The following is a 17134-nucleotide window of genomic DNA, read 5'->3' as shown; positions in this document are numbered from 1 at the left end:
AAGGGTAGACAGATTTCAGAGAAATGCAGGAAGTAGAATGAACAGGTCTTGGCAAAGGAATAAATGTGGAAGTGAAAGAGGGAGAGAGGAGTCAAGGCTGAAACCCTGGGTCCTAGATTGACTTACTAGGTGGCTGGTGATTGTTTTGCTTCTTGAGGTGTGAGATACCTGCAAGGTATCCCAGAGGACACACAGAAGTCTATACAGGTCTGCAACTTGGAAGAGTGGTTCCTGTAGACACCACCTTTTGGAATGCTTACCTATGGCTGCTAACTGGAGGTTCCCTGAGTGACATGAGCACCTAGGATAGAAGGAGGAGCTGATATAAGCAGAGTAGACCAGAAGTCAGGAGACAGACAAGTACCCACTGGATGTGAAGATGAGCGTGTTAGTAACTTTACAGTCACCTTGGGAGTGGTGAGTGACAGGTGAGGAAATGGGAGACCATGAGGGGCAGTTTTTCAGAAGCTTTGCCAAGAATAGGAAAGGAGTGTGGAGTTGAGAGGAGAGCTCTTGGACAGGGCCTGGGTCTTCAGCGCCTGGGGATTCCAGGAACCCAGCCAAGGGCTGTGCGGGAAGGCTCTCTCCCTTTACTGCAGAGAGCGAGTCATCGAGTTCCAGCAGACATCTGGGTGGAGTTAGGAAAGTCACTCCTAACCGTGGATGAGGCTGAGGACTCACGGTAGGAGGGTTACTCCAGCTCCCAACTATAAGCCCTCCCATGACCATGGTGAGACCCTGAGCCTAATAGTTCATCACCCCTCATTTCCCACGGCAACGCACTCTGGGAGTAAATGTCATTTATTGTACTCAGTCCTTAGTGGTCTGACAACGCAAGGTGAACAAACTGAAATGAAATGTGCTACAAGGACAGTAGCACAGAACAATATGAAGGTAGGTTGCCTATGGAATCTTTAGGAAAGAGGAAGGTGGTTCTAGAAAAAGGCCAACAAGCTGGCTTCAAAACAAGGGTCTTTTCACATTGAACCCCCTGGGTTACCTGCTTTCATTGATTCCAGTGACCACACAGCAGTCAGACCTTTGTTTTTCACTTTATTGTACAAAAAAAGGGAAAACAAAACTTCCACAGTTGGCTTTAAGCTTAGGCAGACACCTCTAAGCCACTCCCCCCTCCCATGATACAAATTCAAGTTGTGGTTGTTGTTGAAACCTACAAAAAACACTCCTTAAATATTAGAAAAAAAGGGGGTGGAGCGGGGGTCCTCCCACCCCAGCCATCCCATCCGAGTGCCAAAATGCACTCAGAGTGACCTCTTACAGCACCAACACCCCCACCCCTACAGCCCTGTTTGTACTGTAAGAATTTTTCAATTTTTAAAACAGGAAAAAAAAGCGCCCCAATTCAAAGTTGTTTTTAAATGAAAGCACATTCCACTAAAACACAACAGCGCAGGGGCATTCAAACAGGGTATGCGGTTCTTTGCAGGGGCGCTTGGTAAGAAATAGAACCTATGAGCCCCTGTGCCTAATTCCAGGATAGGGACAAAGGAAGGGGAGTGGGAGTGGGGAGTGTCCCTCCCTAGCTCCCCCAACCCCCAGCACCACATCCAAGGCAAAGCAGACTGCCAGCCTGCCTTGGGAGCAGGAGCCACCTTTCCTACCCCACGTCCTAGGCGGAATTCCCTCTTCCCCCATCTCTTGGCTTCATTCGGAGGGGGAAGGTGGAAAACCACAGAGCCCCAATTAAATAGGTCAGTGACATGATTGGGGGAGGGGGAGCCAAAATTTAATCAAAAACAAAAAAATCCACAAAGACAAGGTGGCTTGGCTTGAGAGTCTAAGAATCAGGGCACCAAAAACTTGGGGATGGCTGGGAACGATGAGAGCAATCGCTGCAAAAGCAGCTTTTGCAGGCCTCTTCCCCAGCTGTGGGTTTGGGGGGTGGGAAGGGAGCAGACCTGAGAAATCAAAGGAAATGGGGGCAGGGGAGCTGGAGGATATGGGGGAAAGGCAGGAGGGGTAAAAACTTGCAACTCATTTCTTTAAGTCCAGGTTCTGAGCCTCGGGGGGGGGCCAGGTAAACCTTCAGATGAACTTGGGAGGCCTTCCCCGCCAAATAAAAGCTTTGTTTCACCTGGTCTGTCCCCCTCCCCGCAGTCCTGTTCGATTTTGGAGACCAGCAGCAGCTCAGAATCATATGGCCCTGGCAGAGGGAAACTGGTAGGAACCATCAGAATGGCTTCAGCACCTCCCCCCCGCCCCCCAAAACTGAATCAGAGATTAGGCAAAGCAGAGGATATGGAGAAAGGGGCAGTCTGTTCCAGCCTTCCCAGCGCCAGCCTTCCCCACCGGGATCAGTGTCTCCCTGGCCCTCACCAACCCTTTTACCAGATTCACGGACTGACATGGGCTCCCCCTCTCTTACACACACACACACACACACACACACACACACACATGTGCCTTTGCACACATCCACAGGTGCACCCATGCTATGTACAGGACACACACACGCGCGCGCACACACACTTTTCCATACGTATCAAGTTTTTAAAAAGTCCCAAACCTACCCCCCTAAACCCTCCCTCTCCCAGAAATGACAACAGAGACGGCAGCCGAGATCGGTAGGAAACGTCTCGTTGACAGCTCAGAGCTTAAAAAAAAAATATATACACATATATAAAAAACACCTCTGCCCCTCCCCCCATGAGTGGGTCCAGGTAGCTCCTTTCTGCAGGGGGCAGGGGAGAGGGCTATGGGGCGGTGCCTGTTTTCTCTTAGGCACCTGCCCTCCTCTCCCCATGTTCCCTGCCTCCAGTTCCAAGTAGGCGTCCAGGCAGCAAGCCCCTCTGGGAAGGGAGGGGTCCTCCCCCAAGCTTCCACCCCCCCCTTAGGTTGGGCTGCAGGGCAGAGGGCCTCACTGAACTCTTTGGGACCCCCACCCCACTCCCAGGTCCATTGTCCATGCCGGAACCGCAAGTGCAGAAGAGGGGGGACGGTCCAGTCCAGTGGTGGCTCAGTCTGATGGCTGCACTCCCTGGAGGCCCCCAGGGCTGATGTCTCTGAGGCTGCAGAGTGCGGGCCTGGGCGCCTCCAGCCCCTCCCCCCACCGTATTTTGTTTAAAAAAGAAAGAAAGAAAGAAAAAAGTGGGGGAGGGCAGGGGACAGAACAAGGGGGAGAAACAAAGGCGGTCAGTTGGAGAGGAGAGCCCCAGATGGGGCTGAGTCTCAGTTGGAGTCAGAGTCTGAGGTGTCCCCCGAGGAGGAAGAGCTGGAGCTGCTGCCCTCAGACTCATTGTCTTCATCCTCATCATCGTCCTCATCATCGTCCTCATCTTCATCATCCTCCTCATTCTGGGGGGAGGGGCAGTGAGAAACAGGCCATCAGCAGGTGGCCCTCCTGGCAGGGCCCCCCACTTCCCCATCGTGCCTGCCCACCCCCACGTCACCTCATCGCCCTCCTCGCTCTCATCCTCGCTGCTGGACTCGGAGGAGTCCCCGCCATCCTCAGAGGAGTCCCCATTCTCATCATCTTCCTCTTCTTCGTCCTCGTCTTCTTCATCCTCATCCTCGTCCTCATCCTCCTCAGACTCCTGGGAGGGACAGAGGTGCATCAGTGGTCTCTGTCACACCACTCCAGGCACTGAGGACCCCCGCCCCTCGGGAGGACTCCTTACGGATTTGGACTGCAGGGTAGTCCGGCTGGACTTGGGGTTTGGGCCTCGCAGCTTGGTCATGCTCTTACGTTTCTGCAGGAGAACAGATATACAGAGAAAGGGGGCCCCCGTGATTCGCGGATGCCCACACTCACCCCTACCCCAGTGCTACCCTACTCCCAGACTTACATTGGAGATGTATTCTTTATATGCCGCACGATCTTGGGGAGACAGACTCTGGGGGAGACAAAGGAGGATGTTAAGGGTCGGAACACCACTCAGCCTACTGCTAACCAAGTGCGAGGTGGTGGGCCCAGCATTTATCACTACCCGCCGTCACCCTTCCTGGTCTCCCTATACCTCAGGTCTCCACAGAAAAACCCGGCACCTAAGAACCAAACTCTGCCGTTTCTACTTAAGATGCTCTGAATTCTTTCTAGCCACCCTGTCTTAAGAACTATTTTTCACGCCCCCCCCCCCCCATTACTTCACTCACATCAGCGCGCCATAGGCAGGGCCTTCCTCAGCTCACAGAAGTCCCTGTGACGACGACTCCTCCCCCAAAGCCTGGCGCCATCGCTCCCACCCCAAGGCCAAGCCTGGAGCCACTGATGAGGCAGCCTGGGGCTCACCAAGCTTCTGCAATACTTAAGCCCCACTCCTTCCCTGGGTCACTGGTCAACCTGCCTGGATGGCTGGGGAGGATGTAAGTGACTCCATTTTACAGACGTGGCTGCTAAACCAAGGCACAGAACAGGGCCAAGGTAGAATCCGGGAGAGGTTCCCCGGTCCCAACTGGGAAGGAAAAGGGAGTCTGATTTGGGTTTTTCTACTTACTAGCTGTGTAACCTTGGTTAAGTTATTTAACCTCTCTGAACCTGGGTTTCCTTATCTTTGATAGTAACCATTATCCTGTAGGGCTGCTGGCACACCAAGTGAAATCATGAGTGCAGACCAGCCTGCATGATGCCTCCCCCTTCCAGAGGCCCCTGCCCTCTCACCTTGACCCAGAGATCCAGGTGCACTTTGTACTGCTTCTGCTGCTCCTCGGCCAGCTTTTTGTAGTGCTCCTTCTGGCTCTGAGAGATGCGCTGCCAGCGGCTGCCAATCTCCACCATGCGCTCCTTCAGCGGCAGGTGGTTCAGCTCCCCGTTGGACAGCAGTTCCTGCGAGAACTTCTGGTAACCGTTCCTGAGAGGTGGAGGTGGTGCAGGGAGGTCAGGATACCATCCAAACAGCCCTCAAGCCCCACCCTGCCCACCCCCAGGGTGGGCTCCAGACTCACATGGGAGGCTTCTTGGGTTCTCCCTGGAACTTCATCTTCTTGGATGAGTTTGCAGCAGCTGGGGGTGCCCGCATCTCACTCAACTCTCTCTGCGGGGAAACCCAGAAACATTATACTCATCGTATCTCCACCTCTCAACATTTTCCTACCTCCTGCCCCATACTGTCACTGCCTCAGCTGGCACTCCTTTTATGTGCCAGGAAGGAGGACAAACAACCAGGGAGCAACTTCTCAACAATTCACATCTGTGTTGGGCACTGCTGTTGGAAAGGGCTCTCGTAACTACAAACGTCACATCCATTTACTGGTGCGTGACTGAGGCTCAAAGAAGGATTATTAAGAGACTTGTTCTGTGTCACACAACGAAAGCTGGGACTTTGGGCTCCAAGCCCCATGCAGTGAGGAAAACGGCACAACCAAAAAGGGGTTCCCAAGTTTTAAGGGGAGGGTCCCAGCTCCACCCCATCCCACTCCCCTGCACTACCTAACAGCCCCTTCCCACCTCATATCGCTTTTGGTCTTCAGCTGCCTTCTTAATCCACATGAGTTTCTCCTTCTTTTCCATGTTGTTCCAGGTCATCTCCATGGCTTTCAAGGCCTTCACCCGATCATTCTGGGAGCAGACGGGGTATCAGCTGTGGGAGGGGTCACCAGGGACAGGAGGAAGCCTGTGGAGACAGGCTGCAGAACAGCCCCTTTCCCACTCCCTGCTACCTTAAAGCGGGCCAGGTAGTCACCGATGACGCTCTGTTGCCAGATCTCCTCCGCTCTCTTGGGTGACTCAGGCAGTTTGCCCCGTTCCTCGCGCTCCACACCCGGCTTCCTTTCGGACTGGGCCTTCAACGCAGCTTCCCGGGCCTTGTACTTGGCCTGCAGAGATGGCACCAGGCGTCAGCCTTCCGGCCACCCCCAGGGGGCGCGCGTTCCCCATCCAGCAGTTGAAGGCTCCCCACCGCTGCAAGGGTGGGACAAGCAGAGGCGTGGGCTGGCGCAGACTCCTCCAGCCCAGGGCGCAGCCCCGCCCACCAGCGCGGCTCCCCAGGGAGCCAACAGCCCTCCGCTGACAGCTTCCCGCCTTCCGGCTTGCTGGGCTCCCGGGCCCCAGCGTCTGAGCCCAGGCACAAGTGCGGCTCACACAAGGCAGCCAGCCCTTGGGGAAGAAGCGGCCCACCACACTCAGACGCGGCAGCCCCCCTGGTCTGGCCAGCCTGACCTTCTTCTTCTCTGATAAGTCGTTCCACATTCGAGCCAGCAGGCGGGTCAGCTCGCTTTCGGAGAGCTCTGGCCGTTCCTCCTGCAGCTGCCGCCGCTTCTCCTCGGAGAAGATGAACATGGCTGACACCGGCCTCTTCGGCTTCTCTGAGCTGCCCTGTAGGTGTGCAAAGAGGGCCAGAGTCCTCAGGGTGTCGACAGGGCGCCCGCCTTCCCCACCCCCACCGGCTCGGTGGTGCTCCCTGCCCACCTTGCCCCCTTCCTGGGAGGGCTTCTTGGAGCCTGGGCTGGTGGTTTGCTTCTTGTTGATGTTCAACATCTTTTCTTCCCCCAGAACCCGCTGCTGCTCCTCCTCTGGCAAACTCTGGTCGGGGGGAGAGGAGGCAGCGTGGAGTTGTGCGACCGGTCCCCGTGTGCTCACAGGTTGTTGGAAGGGCCTCGCCACCAACCCCAAGGCTTCCTCTCTCTCTCTGCCCACTGCCTCACCCACTCACCTCTAGAAAACGGAGCAGTTCCACTTCATAATCTTTCTTTTTCTGGGAAAAGAAGGGGAGTCAGGGTCAGTCTGCGAGCAGGCTCACTCTAAATCCCCCGGTGCTTGGGAACAGGAGCCCTCAGCAGCCGCTTAGAGCCTGGACGGGCCCTTGTCTCCCTCCACGGACGGCAGGCATAAGGCCTGACCTTATCTGCCGACCTACTCAGGTGCTAAACCCAGCACAACACCAAGCCTGAAGCAGAGGCCCAAGCGCCTCCAGGAGCCCTTCTCCTCCAAGGGCAGCTCACCTGGTCACACTTCTTATGGTAGGCGTCCTTCTCCTTCTGGGAGAGCAGCTTCCACTGCTGGCTGCATAGCACCATGCGCTCTGTGCTGGGCACGTCCTTCATGTTGGCCATCAGCTCTGCACAATACAGCGAGTAGCTGTTCCTGTCAGAACCGCAGAAAGGGAAGAGCGTCCCTGTGAGTGACAGAGTGGCCCTGGGCAGCAGGCCTCCTCGCTTCCACAGCCTGGGCCGAGGTCCTTCACCAGCGAGCTATCTGCCCACTTGCCCACGTACCCACCCACCCCAGGGCAGCGCTCACGGAGGTGGCTTGGTGGGTCGCCCATCAAACTTGTCCTTGAGCTGGCGTTCGGCCTTGGTGAGGGTGGATTTGGTGATGCCCTCCTCACTGATGTTCAGCTCAGGGTGCTTCTGGATATAGTCACGCATAATCTCCTGCAGAGTGAGGTAGGGGGATGGAGGGCAACGGGGTGTGGGGTTAGCCGGGGCCAGGAAGGGGGAGAGCCGCTGGGAAGGGGAAGCAGGGAGCAAAGCTGGGGGGTGGCCGTGTGTCTGCTGCGTCACACGTGAAGTGGTGCCCTGCCCTGCCCTAGCCTGAGATCTCACGGTGGGGGGGCGGGGGCGGGGGGTGTGGGCATGGGAAAGGTAGGGGTAGAGGTAAGGGGCCCGGAAGGCCCCTGCCTCAGTGGAAGGATGGGAGTGGCTGCCTCCTGCGGAGCGCGGAGGCCAGAGTCAGAGGGCAGAGGCTCATGAAGAGCCGGATGGGGAGGAGCGCAGCGGAAGCCTAACCTCGTACTCCTTCCGCTGCTCCAGGGCCTTATGAATCCATTTCAGCCTCTTTTTGTCCGAGAGCTGAGACCACTGCTTCCCCAGGGAGTCCTTCACCTCCTTCGTAGTGGCCTGCAAACCAAAAGCCGTCAGACACACACAGGCAGCCAGGAGCAGGGGGAAGGGAGGGGGGTGGGGGGCACAGAGGCCCCCGCCCCCTCAGGCCACAGGAGGTCACAGGAGTGTCCCCCACAGGCCAGGAGGGGAAGGCAGAGAGGCGGGGGTCCCGCCTAGGTGCAGGGGCAGGCTCAGACACACACACGCACGCACACGCTTGCACGCCAGCTGGCCCGGGCCCTGTCCATGCAGCCCACCCCTGGGGCGGGGCCTCCTCTCCTGCTCCATGCCCAGCCGACCTGATGCGGCTCCCCCCCTTGCCACCGCCATGTGCCCTCTGCCCCCACCCCGGGCCAGACACTCACATCTGGCCGAACTTTGAGATACACCTTCTTCTCGTGGGTGTACCACAGCTGCTGGGGGGTTTTGGGCTTCTCGGGGATGTCCGACTTCTTCGCATTCTGGATTAAGTCAGGGTGATCCTCCCTAGCCAGGGTGTGAGCGACAATCAGCAGGCGGTGGGAGAGCCTGCCAGGGCAGACCCAGCTGGCCGCCCCGCCCACCACAGCTCCTAGGCCTACCAATCGGAGACTAGTAGGACAGTGGCTGTCTGACTGTCCCTGCCCTTGAGCATGACCCACGAGGGTTGACACGTGACCCATCCATCTTCCGTGCCTCAAAGACGGCAAGCGCGAGGCCCTGGTCAGTGTCACCCTGTCCTGCCGTACCCAGTGCCCTGCGGCCCATTCGCCGGGCTCCACTGCCTTACCTGAATCGGGCCAGGTTTCGTTCGAATTCCTGTTTCTCCCTCTGGAAGTCCTGAATATATTTCATCTGGGGGGAGGAGGGGACGGGGTCATCCACAACCCAAGGCCTGAGCTACAAAAGTCACTGCGTCCTCCTTGCTATTTTGCCTCCCAGCTGGCGACGTGGATGAATGGAAGATGGCACAGGCGGGCAAGGGAGCTGGCCTGCCTTCCAAGGGGTGGCGCTCAACAGAAACCGAGGTTAGTGGGAGCTACAGGAGTCTCCCAAAACACTCTACACCCTATTCCCGCCTTTGAAGACAGGGAAAGAGTCCTAGAGTGGGACATGACATTATCCAGGCACACAGTAAACAGCGACCAGGCTAGGACTCCCCCCAAACCTCAGAACTCTCACAATGAAGTTTCAAGGCGCAAGACTTGCCTCCACCACTCCCCTCTCCCATGTCTGTGGGCCGCTGACACTGGTCTTCCCCTAAGGGGTGGCCCACAGGGCCAGGGGCAGGCCGAGTCCTGTTTCCAATGCGTTGACGGGAGTGTTGAAGGGAATCCAGAGTGAATTCTTCCAGTGTAAATCACATCCTAACAGCTCCGTCTCCTAAATGGTGGCATTTCCCCCATCTACCACCTCTGGGCCTCTGGCTGGCCATCACAATTCTGACACCATCCCCCTTCCCTCATCAGCCCTGGCTTCTCTGTCTTCTCTACCCCTTCCACTGGCCGGCTTCTCCCTTCCAACCATCATCCGGCTCCTCCCTGCACCTTTCCTATCTCTCTACAGGCCTCTCTCACTTCCTTCCCAATGTCTTTTCCCTTCCTCACCTACCTCCTGTCCTGACTCCCACTCAGTACCCATCTCTTCTCTGTTTTCTGATTCACAAGCAGCACTGGAAGGGGCCAGGGGCTCATGGTGGTTGAGCCCAACCCCTGCCTCTCACACCAGAGACACCAGGTACAGGAAGAAAGCCCCACTCGCCTGAGGTTCCCAAGAAAACTGGGAGCAGAGCTCAGCCTGCTGGCCCCAATCTCAGCCCTCCTCACACACAGCATCTCCTTTTGAGCTGAAATGCACCATGGAGCTCAGGCCGAGCCTCCACACCTCCTCAGTCAGGTAAGACCAGGACAGGAGCAAATGACTTACCGAAGGTCACAATGATTTGGGGAGAGCCACAACAGGCCCAAGTCTCACATCCCCTAACCCAGCAAGCACACTGCCTACAGTTTCTTCTGTCCCTTCCTGATCTTCCAACTCTGTGCCTCTTCCTCCCATCCCATGAGTGACGGGGCATCATCTGTATACTCAGTTCTTCAATATCCCCGTCAAGGGTCAAGAACAGCTCCAGCAGTTGAAGGAGCCCTTCAGGCAGCAGCTGCAGGCAGTTGGTTTTACCCAGCCAAGCCTGCTCCTTTTTTGAGTCCAGAACCAAGGACACAAGAGCCTACAACCGGGGTGTGCCAACCAGGCAAAGGACCACTCACAGGGCGGCGGCCAGTGCCGCCTCCAGAGAGCTGGCTCTTGACAACTCTGCTGTCTCATTTCTTCTGCTGCCCCCTATCACCGCTCCCTGGCCCCATGCTCGCCATCTAGCATCTCTTCTTTGTGCCCATCTCTCCCCCTGACCTATCTCCCTCATGTCCCAGCTGCAGGCTCCTCCAAGGGCTTTGCTGCTGGTCTGAGAAACTGCTTGACTTCACTGTACTGGACCATCCATCCTTGTCTGGGAGGCTAGGGTAACCTCTGCTCAAGGTCAACAGTCTCCAATGGTCTGGGATAGCATGAGGCCACCAGGGATAATGTGTATCCTTGGGCGAACATGTGTGCGTGGGGGAAGGAAGCCTAATTGTAAACGTAGCAATGAGAAGAGCACTAGACAGGGAGTCCAGAGCACTAAATCAAAGTCCTGCTCTAGCATCATTAGTTGTGTGACCTGGGACAAGACATCTCCCTACTCCCCAGTTCCTTGCTCACAAAATTAGCATAACCTGTCCTCCTGGGGTTGCCTTTATGCTGGGCAGGCCTAGCAGTGAGGTCGTATGCACGGGAGCAGAGCTGTGTGACAGAACACTGTGACTGTGGTTGCTCCCGGCACCTGCCGGCCTCGCCTGGGTTACACCAGTGACCGTGCCCGTGTGTGTGATGGTGTGTACACCGGGGAGTGGGGTGATCAGATGTGGCTGCCCAAGACCCTGCTCTGCGGACCCACCCACGTGCCTGATGCCAATCCCTCTGTCTGAGCCCCATCCCCTGCCCCCAACAGCTGACCCACACAACACCAGCTGCTCCCAGCCTTTTCCCTCCCCCCACCGAAGCCCCCCTCCCCCCACCTTCTTCTTCTCGGGCAGTTCCTTGTATTTCTTGGACAGAATCTTGGTCAGGTCCAGGTTGCTCATCTCAGGGTGAAGTTTTGCATACTTGGCCCGCTTCTCCATGAAGAAGCGGAAATAAGGGGTCAGGGGCTTCTTTGGGAAGTCCGGGTGTTTCTGGAAGGAGGAACAAGGACACAGTGAAGGTCAACACCATCCATTCTTTGGGCCATTCCTCCCCTACCCCTTGTGCTCCTCCTCCTGGAATCTCACCTTGAGTTTTTTGCCTTTGTAAGGGTTTTTAACATGTTCCTGAGCATCAAGGATCAATTCTGTCAATGTACGGAACTTTCTCACCTGGAAGAAAAAGGGATGTAAGTGGAAGGGGAAGCTCAGGGGAGGGGACACTACCCGGGAGCATACCCCATTTTTCCAACAGGTCTCCTCTACTTTCCACTATACTGAACTTATTAACAGAGGATGGTTAGAGGCGAACAGCCACACAACTGAGGTAGCCCCTGACCTCCAGGCAGACACCCAGCCACTGGCCCACGCCTACTGCAGAAGCCCGGGCAGTCAGACACACCAAGGACAGCAGCAAGGTGACCACCTGACCTCAATGTGGTTGTCCGTGCCAGCACCTCGTTCAATCCCCACAACAGCTCAGGCAACAGAAGCTCCAAGATGGTAAGTATTCAAGGCCACAGAGCTAGAAAGTGGCAGAACTGAGAACTCTAGGCCAGTGCTGTCAACCGTGCCACCTCCAAAAATGCACAAAAGCGACCACATAACCACCTCGCCCGGTCTCTTTCCTTCCTGTTTATAGACTTCTGTTTCATCTCCCCCACCAGGAAGGTGAAGGCAGGGGTCTGTACAGATGTGCGTTTTTAAATGTCAGGATGGGGGGTATCAGTTACCTCGTTGGAAATCTCCACCCATTTGAGCTTGCACATGTCTCCAGAAAAGTCTTTAAATGCTACTTTTTCCCAGTCCATGTGTGACTCAGTGGTTTTGAACTTGGAGCTATCATTGGACGGAAGGTTGTTCTTCATGCACTCTAGCAAAGTCAGCATGTCTTCCTGGGACCAGCGGTCTGGGGAGAGGTAAGAAAGGTGATCATGCGTGGCTCCTTCCATCCCTCCACCTGTTCCCCCGTCCTTATGCGTTCAACTCTTCCTCCCCAGAGCTTCCCGGTCCCACCTGAAGACACAGACAAATATGGCCTCGCCCGAAGGAGAAACTGTGGCCTTATCAACTGGAACACGGAGTCCAGTCCAGGCGGTGTCATACCTAGACAGCCAGACGTGAGCACCACAAGGTACTATTTATTGTAGGGAAGGGGAGGAAATGAAGCTTCCATGATTTGGGGGCCCTGGGGAAAACAGCTGGCTTATCAGAGAAGGGAGGGAAGCAAGGAGGCAACATTTCTAAATTTGTCGCCAAGTTCAAGTCTAAACTGGACTTGTTCAACAACTGAGGATGGGTTGTGGGCTGTAAGGAGAACCAATGCAGGTGTTTTCCTCCAGCACAGGTGAAAACTAACATTAGAGACCCGGGCATTCCATCATCCCTGTCTCTTCTGGCCTCTCGAAGGAGACATTGGGTTTGGATTTGGAGCAAGTAAGAAAACTGGAATAAAAGTAGTTCTTCCATTTCCATAGAAGGAAGCTGGAAGGCAAGGCAGGTAGGCAGGTGGGCAAAGGCTCTCACGGTCCTGCTCCAGGGAGAACCCCCAGAATCTTGAGTTGTCTTCTCGGCCCAACTCCTCCACACAGGCAAAAAACATCATGGTCTGGGCCAGCCCTTTCCAGCCACTGAAACACAGCCCCAGTGAGGGCTCTCTGGAGGGCGACTACCCTGGGAGGTGAGCTGACAGAACAGCTCTCCAAGGCGAGGAGTCAGAGAACTCCTCATTTGCATTTACATCTGGTAACTTGGGCCAGGGTTTCAGTAGAGCAGGTCACACAAACCCATAATCCTCTCTTTGCAATGTCCCACAGGCCTTGCCAGATGCTCAGTTTCACCCTATCCCCTGCCCCCCTACTCTCTGGATCCCTATTGGATGCGCTGTGGTCTAGATATGTACATAACTCCCTTAGCTTGGGGTGTCAAACCACCAATATATGCCTTCCAATTACCTCACCAAAAATCTTGTCCTCTTAGTAATAAAGAACTCTGAAAATCGTTCCCAGCCCCTCTCTTCTCCTGCTTTGTCCACACTTTCATCCTTCCTCCCATTTCAGGACACTGGGGGAGGACACACCGGGGCTGACTGGGAACCCCAGAGAGTAGGCTTGCAAGGGTCTCGGTCTCGCTCTCTCGCTCTCTCTCTCTCTCTCAGGCAGGGGAGAATGGAGCCTGACAAATAGAAGGCCTGATAACTTGGATCAAGCCAACCCCCCAGTGTGAGGCATGCTTGACTCTTAAAGACATCCTCCCCCCGCCCCCATCTCAATCAGAGAATGCAAACTGGAGAAACCCTTGAGACGGGGAATGGGTCCTGCAGACAGCCATGTGGGAAAATAGAATTTAAGTTCAAGAGGGCTGAGAGTGGGGGCTCCTACCTTGGCCTTTGGGGGCGGCCATTTCCAGGTCTGTGGGGCAATCGGCTTCTCCGTTCATTCTCCAGCCGTCCAGCCACTTCCTCGTTCACGCTGGCCGGGAAACCCGGGTTCAAAGCCACCTCACCCTTTAGAAGAGATACCAGTTTCTACTCAGGCAGGCAGAGAGGTGAAGGACTTTCTATTCCTCCCTCCCCCGGAGGGGAGGGGGCACAAGCCCCAATCTCAGAGAGACTCTGTCAGGACCCTACTAGATTTAATGGGAGGATGGGTGTTAAAGAACTCTCCTCCTTTTCCTTCTAACCCCCTCCCCCACGCCCTTGGAGCACGGCTCGGTGGCTTGCGCCCTCCCCTGCCCACGCGAGAGACTGCTCCCAGCTACCGCGTGCAGCTAGCGCCCGCCCTCCGCTCTCCTTCCCCCACCCCGGCCAAAAAAAAAAAAAAAAAAAAAAAAAGAAACCCTCCTCCTCCCCTTTGCGCCCGCCTGGGGGAGGCCCCAGGCTGCAGGGCGGGGGAGGAGGAAGGGCGGGTAAAGGGCGCGCGCGGCCGCGGAAGCGGGCACGCGCCGCAGTCTCCTCCTCCCGCCTCCCCCCCGGCCGGTTCCCCCCGCCTCCGCAACCCGGCGGGGACCCGGACGCAGCGCAGCCGCCGCCGGCCTCGGAGCGCAGCGGCCGCACCGCCCCCGGGGACCGGATCCGGATTCCCGCCGCCCCCCCTCTCGGGCTCCCGACGCCGTCCCTGCCCGCCTGGGCGGGCAAGCAGCCGGAGAAAAGCGGCCTGCCCCCCGCCCCCGAGCCACCCACCCTGGCCAGAGGGGCCGCCACCGCCCAGCCACCCCGACGCGCAAGGAGGAACCCGGCGCAGAGGCGCGACCACGGCGGGAACCGCCGCCTCCTCCCCCAAGCTTGCGGCCCAGCCCCGCCGGCGCCCCCGCCCCGGCCTCCGGGGAGCCGAGCCAAGGAGAGGGCGGGAGGACGGCGGCCCGGAGGCGGGGGCGCAGCGCTCACCGGTCCCGCCGCCCCCTCCGGCGGCCGGCGAGAACTGCGCCTGCCGGCTCGGAGAAGCGCGGCCTCCTCCGCTCGCGGCCCGGGCTCGGTTCGGGCCTCGCTTCCTGCCCTCCCCTCCCCCGGTTCTCGGCGTCCTCTCCAGTGCTTTCGCCCTCCCCCGCCCAGTCCTCAGTCCGGAGGTCGCCCCGGGCCCCCTCCGGGCATCCACCTCATCCGCTGTTCGCTCCCCGCTGCCCGGCCCTGATCGCGGATGCGTCCCAAGCCGCCTCGGTTACCCAGCGCAGCGCGGCGTCCGGGCTTCCCGCTCCGGCGGCTCCCTCCCCGGTTCTGAGCGGCGGCGCCCTCCCCCGCTCGGCCGGGCACAGCCGCAGCTCCCTCCCGCGGTGGCAGCGGCTCCTCCTCCGGGCGCGGCGGCGGCGCTGGGGCGGCGGCTGCTGCTGCTGCGGCGGCGGCGGCTGTGGCTGCTGCCTGCTGCTCCTCGCGGCGAAAAGCACAAAGCACAGCGCCCTCCGCCTGCAGGCAGCCCGCCCGCCGCCCGCCCGCCGGCCCCGGCCTCAGTTCGCACACCCCCCGCCGCCGCCGCAGCCTCCGCCGCCGGAGCGGGGAGGAGGAGGGAGGAGGAGGAGCGGGAGGGGGGCGGGAGAAGCGGGGCAGCGAGCGCGTCCTTCCCCGTGGAGCGCACACCGACCCCCGGGGAGCGAGCGCCAGCCCGCCCGCCTCGCCGGCTCCGCTCCCTCCCACAGCCTGCCCGGGCGGGCTCCGCGGGGGGCAGCTGGGAGGAGGGGCGGGAGCTGGGGGGACCCGGGCGGCCGAGGCGGAGGGAAGGAAGGAGGGGAGGGGGGGTGGTGGTGGTGGTGGCGGCGGCGGCGGCTCCCGCTGCCGCCGCCGGGGAGGGGGGGGCCGAGGCAGGGAGACACGCAGCCGCCCGGATGGCGGCGGAGCTCGGAGCCGGGGCGGGCGCCGAGAGCGACCTCGCCAGACCCGCGGGGGAACTGGCATGCTCGGCCGGCGCGGAAGGGAGGGCGCGAGGCGCGGCCGCAGAGAGGGTGCCTGGAGGGCCCCCCGGCGGCCGAGGAGGCTTAGGGGGTGCCCGGAGCTCTCCCCCAAGTCTTCCCAGCTCAGATTCGGGCTTCCACGCTAGCTCTCGTCCGCTCCCCTTTCCTGCCTCCCGGAGCGGGCGGTCCGCGCCCACCCTCACCCCCGGAGCGTGGCCACCAGCTTGGGGCGCACGCACGCCAATCGCGGCGCTCGGCTTCGGCGCTTACCTCGCGGCTCCCTCGCTGCCGAGCAGCGCACACCCGAAACTATTAAAAAAAAAAACACACAAAACCACCACCAAAACCCTACAAAATGCCCTCGCTGTAAAAAAAAAAAAAAAAAAAAAAAATTTTAATCTACTTTGCTTCTTACACCCTAGAAAGGGCGAGGGAGCGACGAGCTCCGGCAGAGGAGCCTCTCTGGGAGCCGGTTCAATCCAGCCCGGCATGTCTCCCCAGGCCTGCCCGGGCGCATGGAGATCGGCGCCGCTGCCACTCGCAGCAACCCCTCTCCCCCGAAATCCACGGCACCGGGGTTCACTTACCGAGCGTGTGAATGGGAGCGCGGGCCAGGGGCACCTAGGGGTGCGGCAGGCCGAAGAGCCCAGCCGCAGCTCCGCCGCAGCAGACGCTGGGGCAGCGAGTCGCCAGACAAAGCCCGAGATGGCGAAGCGGAGCGACGGCTAATGGCGAGCCCCACGCGCCGCGCTCCGCCCGCCCCGCTCCGCCCGCCCGCCCGCCCGCCTCGGCGCAGCGCGGCGCCGCTCCGAGCGCTCGACCGTCAGAGCCGCCTCGGCGCCACCGCCTCCCGGGCCACCCTGGCCTCGCCTGGCCCCTCCGCCTCCTCCAAGCGGCTCAGCCTCACCCTTTCCCTCCCACCGCGCTGGGGGCTGCACGAAAATAAATAAAAAGGAAAATGCTTTTCTTTTCTTTCCCTTTTTTTTTTTTTTTTTGGCAGGGCGGGCGTGTTGAGACTTTTGGGTCTTTTGCCCCCAGCTCGCACTCACCTGCGGAGCCGTCGGGAGGGCTGGGGGTGGGGGCTCGCAGGGCTGGAGCCGGCGAGCGCGGGTTGAAAGCTAGCCAAGCTCTGCAGCGCCCGACCCGGGCGTATACGCCGCCGCCAGTCCCCGCAGAGAAATCGTCCTCCTACCCCCGCCTCCATCGCTCTGCGTTTCTCTTCCAATCAGCCGGTCGCTTGGCGGCTCCTCCATTCTCCGGCCAAGCCTGCTGCCTAGAGCGAGCTCCACTCCATCTGCTCGCCCGGCTCCTGGCTCCCCTGCCGGGGCCGACGAGGCGATGTGGGGCCGGAGGGGGATTTGCGAGGGAACCTGCCTGCTTCCCGCTCCCATTGCTCCCTCCCCGCTGCCTCCTTCCTCCTGCTTCTCTCCTGCGTCTTTCCAACTCTCCCCTGTCGCCACTGGTGTGTGTCTGAGTGTGTGCGCGGCTTTTTTTTTTTTTTTTTTTTTTATTGCTCTTTGCTTTTGCAACCCTGAAGCCAAAGCGGAGGGGTGGGGAGGAGAGCAAAGGGAGGGGGGGGTGTTACAAAAAAAAAAAAAAAAAAAAGCAAGAAAGAAGCTCTTAGATTCGCAACACATGGAAAAACCGGGGGTGCACCCCGCCTCGTCCGATCTCGGTGCCCCGCGAGGGCCTTCCGGGTTTTCGAGCGAGCCTCTCGTCGTTCT

The 17134-nt window shown here is 58.9% G+C and overlaps 1 protein-coding gene across 7 annotated transcripts; it reads right to left on the bottom strand.

Moving 5' to 3' along the window:
- Positions 1–1066: 1066 nt before the first annotated feature.
- On the bottom strand, positions 1067–16545 carry UBTF (upstream binding transcription factor). Of its 7 annotated transcripts, none has more exons than XM_054593268.1 (21): positions 16460–16545; positions 13412–13536; positions 11765–11940; positions 11121–11204; positions 10869–11024; positions 8549–8613; positions 8145–8265; positions 7684–7794; positions 7196–7329; positions 6898–7039; positions 6609–6650; positions 6365–6478; positions 6116–6271; positions 5617–5772; positions 5405–5515; positions 4903–4991; positions 4619–4808; positions 3807–3854; positions 3639–3710; positions 3411–3554; positions 1067–3315 (listed from the first exon to the last, which is right to left on the bottom strand). In XM_054593268.1, the coding sequence occupies exons 2-21, from the start codon at positions 13467–13469 to the stop codon at positions 3190–3192; spliced, it is 2295 nt and encodes a 764-aa protein (XP_054449243.1). In that variant the 5' UTR covers positions 13470–13536; positions 16460–16545; the 3' UTR covers positions 1067–3189. The 7 variants fall into 7 exon arrangements, with proteins under 7 accessions (XP_054449243.1, XP_054449240.1, XP_054449242.1 ...); XM_054593265.1 differs by lacking the exon at positions 16460–16545 and adding an exon at positions 15998–16141; XM_054593267.1 differs by lacking the exon at positions 16460–16545 and adding an exon at positions 14624–14778.
- Between the last annotated feature and the right edge of the window lie 589 nt (positions 16546–17134).

This window comes from Pteronotus mesoamericanus, unplaced genomic scaffold (assembly GCF_021234165.1).
Source record: "Pteronotus mesoamericanus isolate MK-2021 breed Mesoamerican mustached bat unplaced genomic scaffold, CSHL_Meso_final scaffold_408, whole genome shotgun sequence".
Lineage (NCBI taxonomy): Eukaryota > Metazoa > Chordata > Mammalia > Chiroptera > Mormoopidae > Pteronotus > Pteronotus mesoamericanus.
This window is presented reverse-complemented; position numbering and strand designations above follow the sequence as displayed.

Coding starts and splice junctions, on each gene's coding strand:
- UBTF (XM_054593268.1), bottom strand. CDS start 13,469: ATGAACGGAGAAGCCGATTGCCCCACAGACCTGGAAATGGCCGCCCCC. Junction 11,025..11,120: donor ACAAAGGCAAAAAACTCAAG/GTGAGATTCCAG, acceptor TCCTCCTTCCAG/AAACACCCGGACTTCCCAAA. Junction 7,040..7,195: donor CGACCCACCAAGCCACCTCC/GTGAGCGCTGCC, acceptor CGGTTCTGACAG/GAACAGCTACTCGCTGTATT.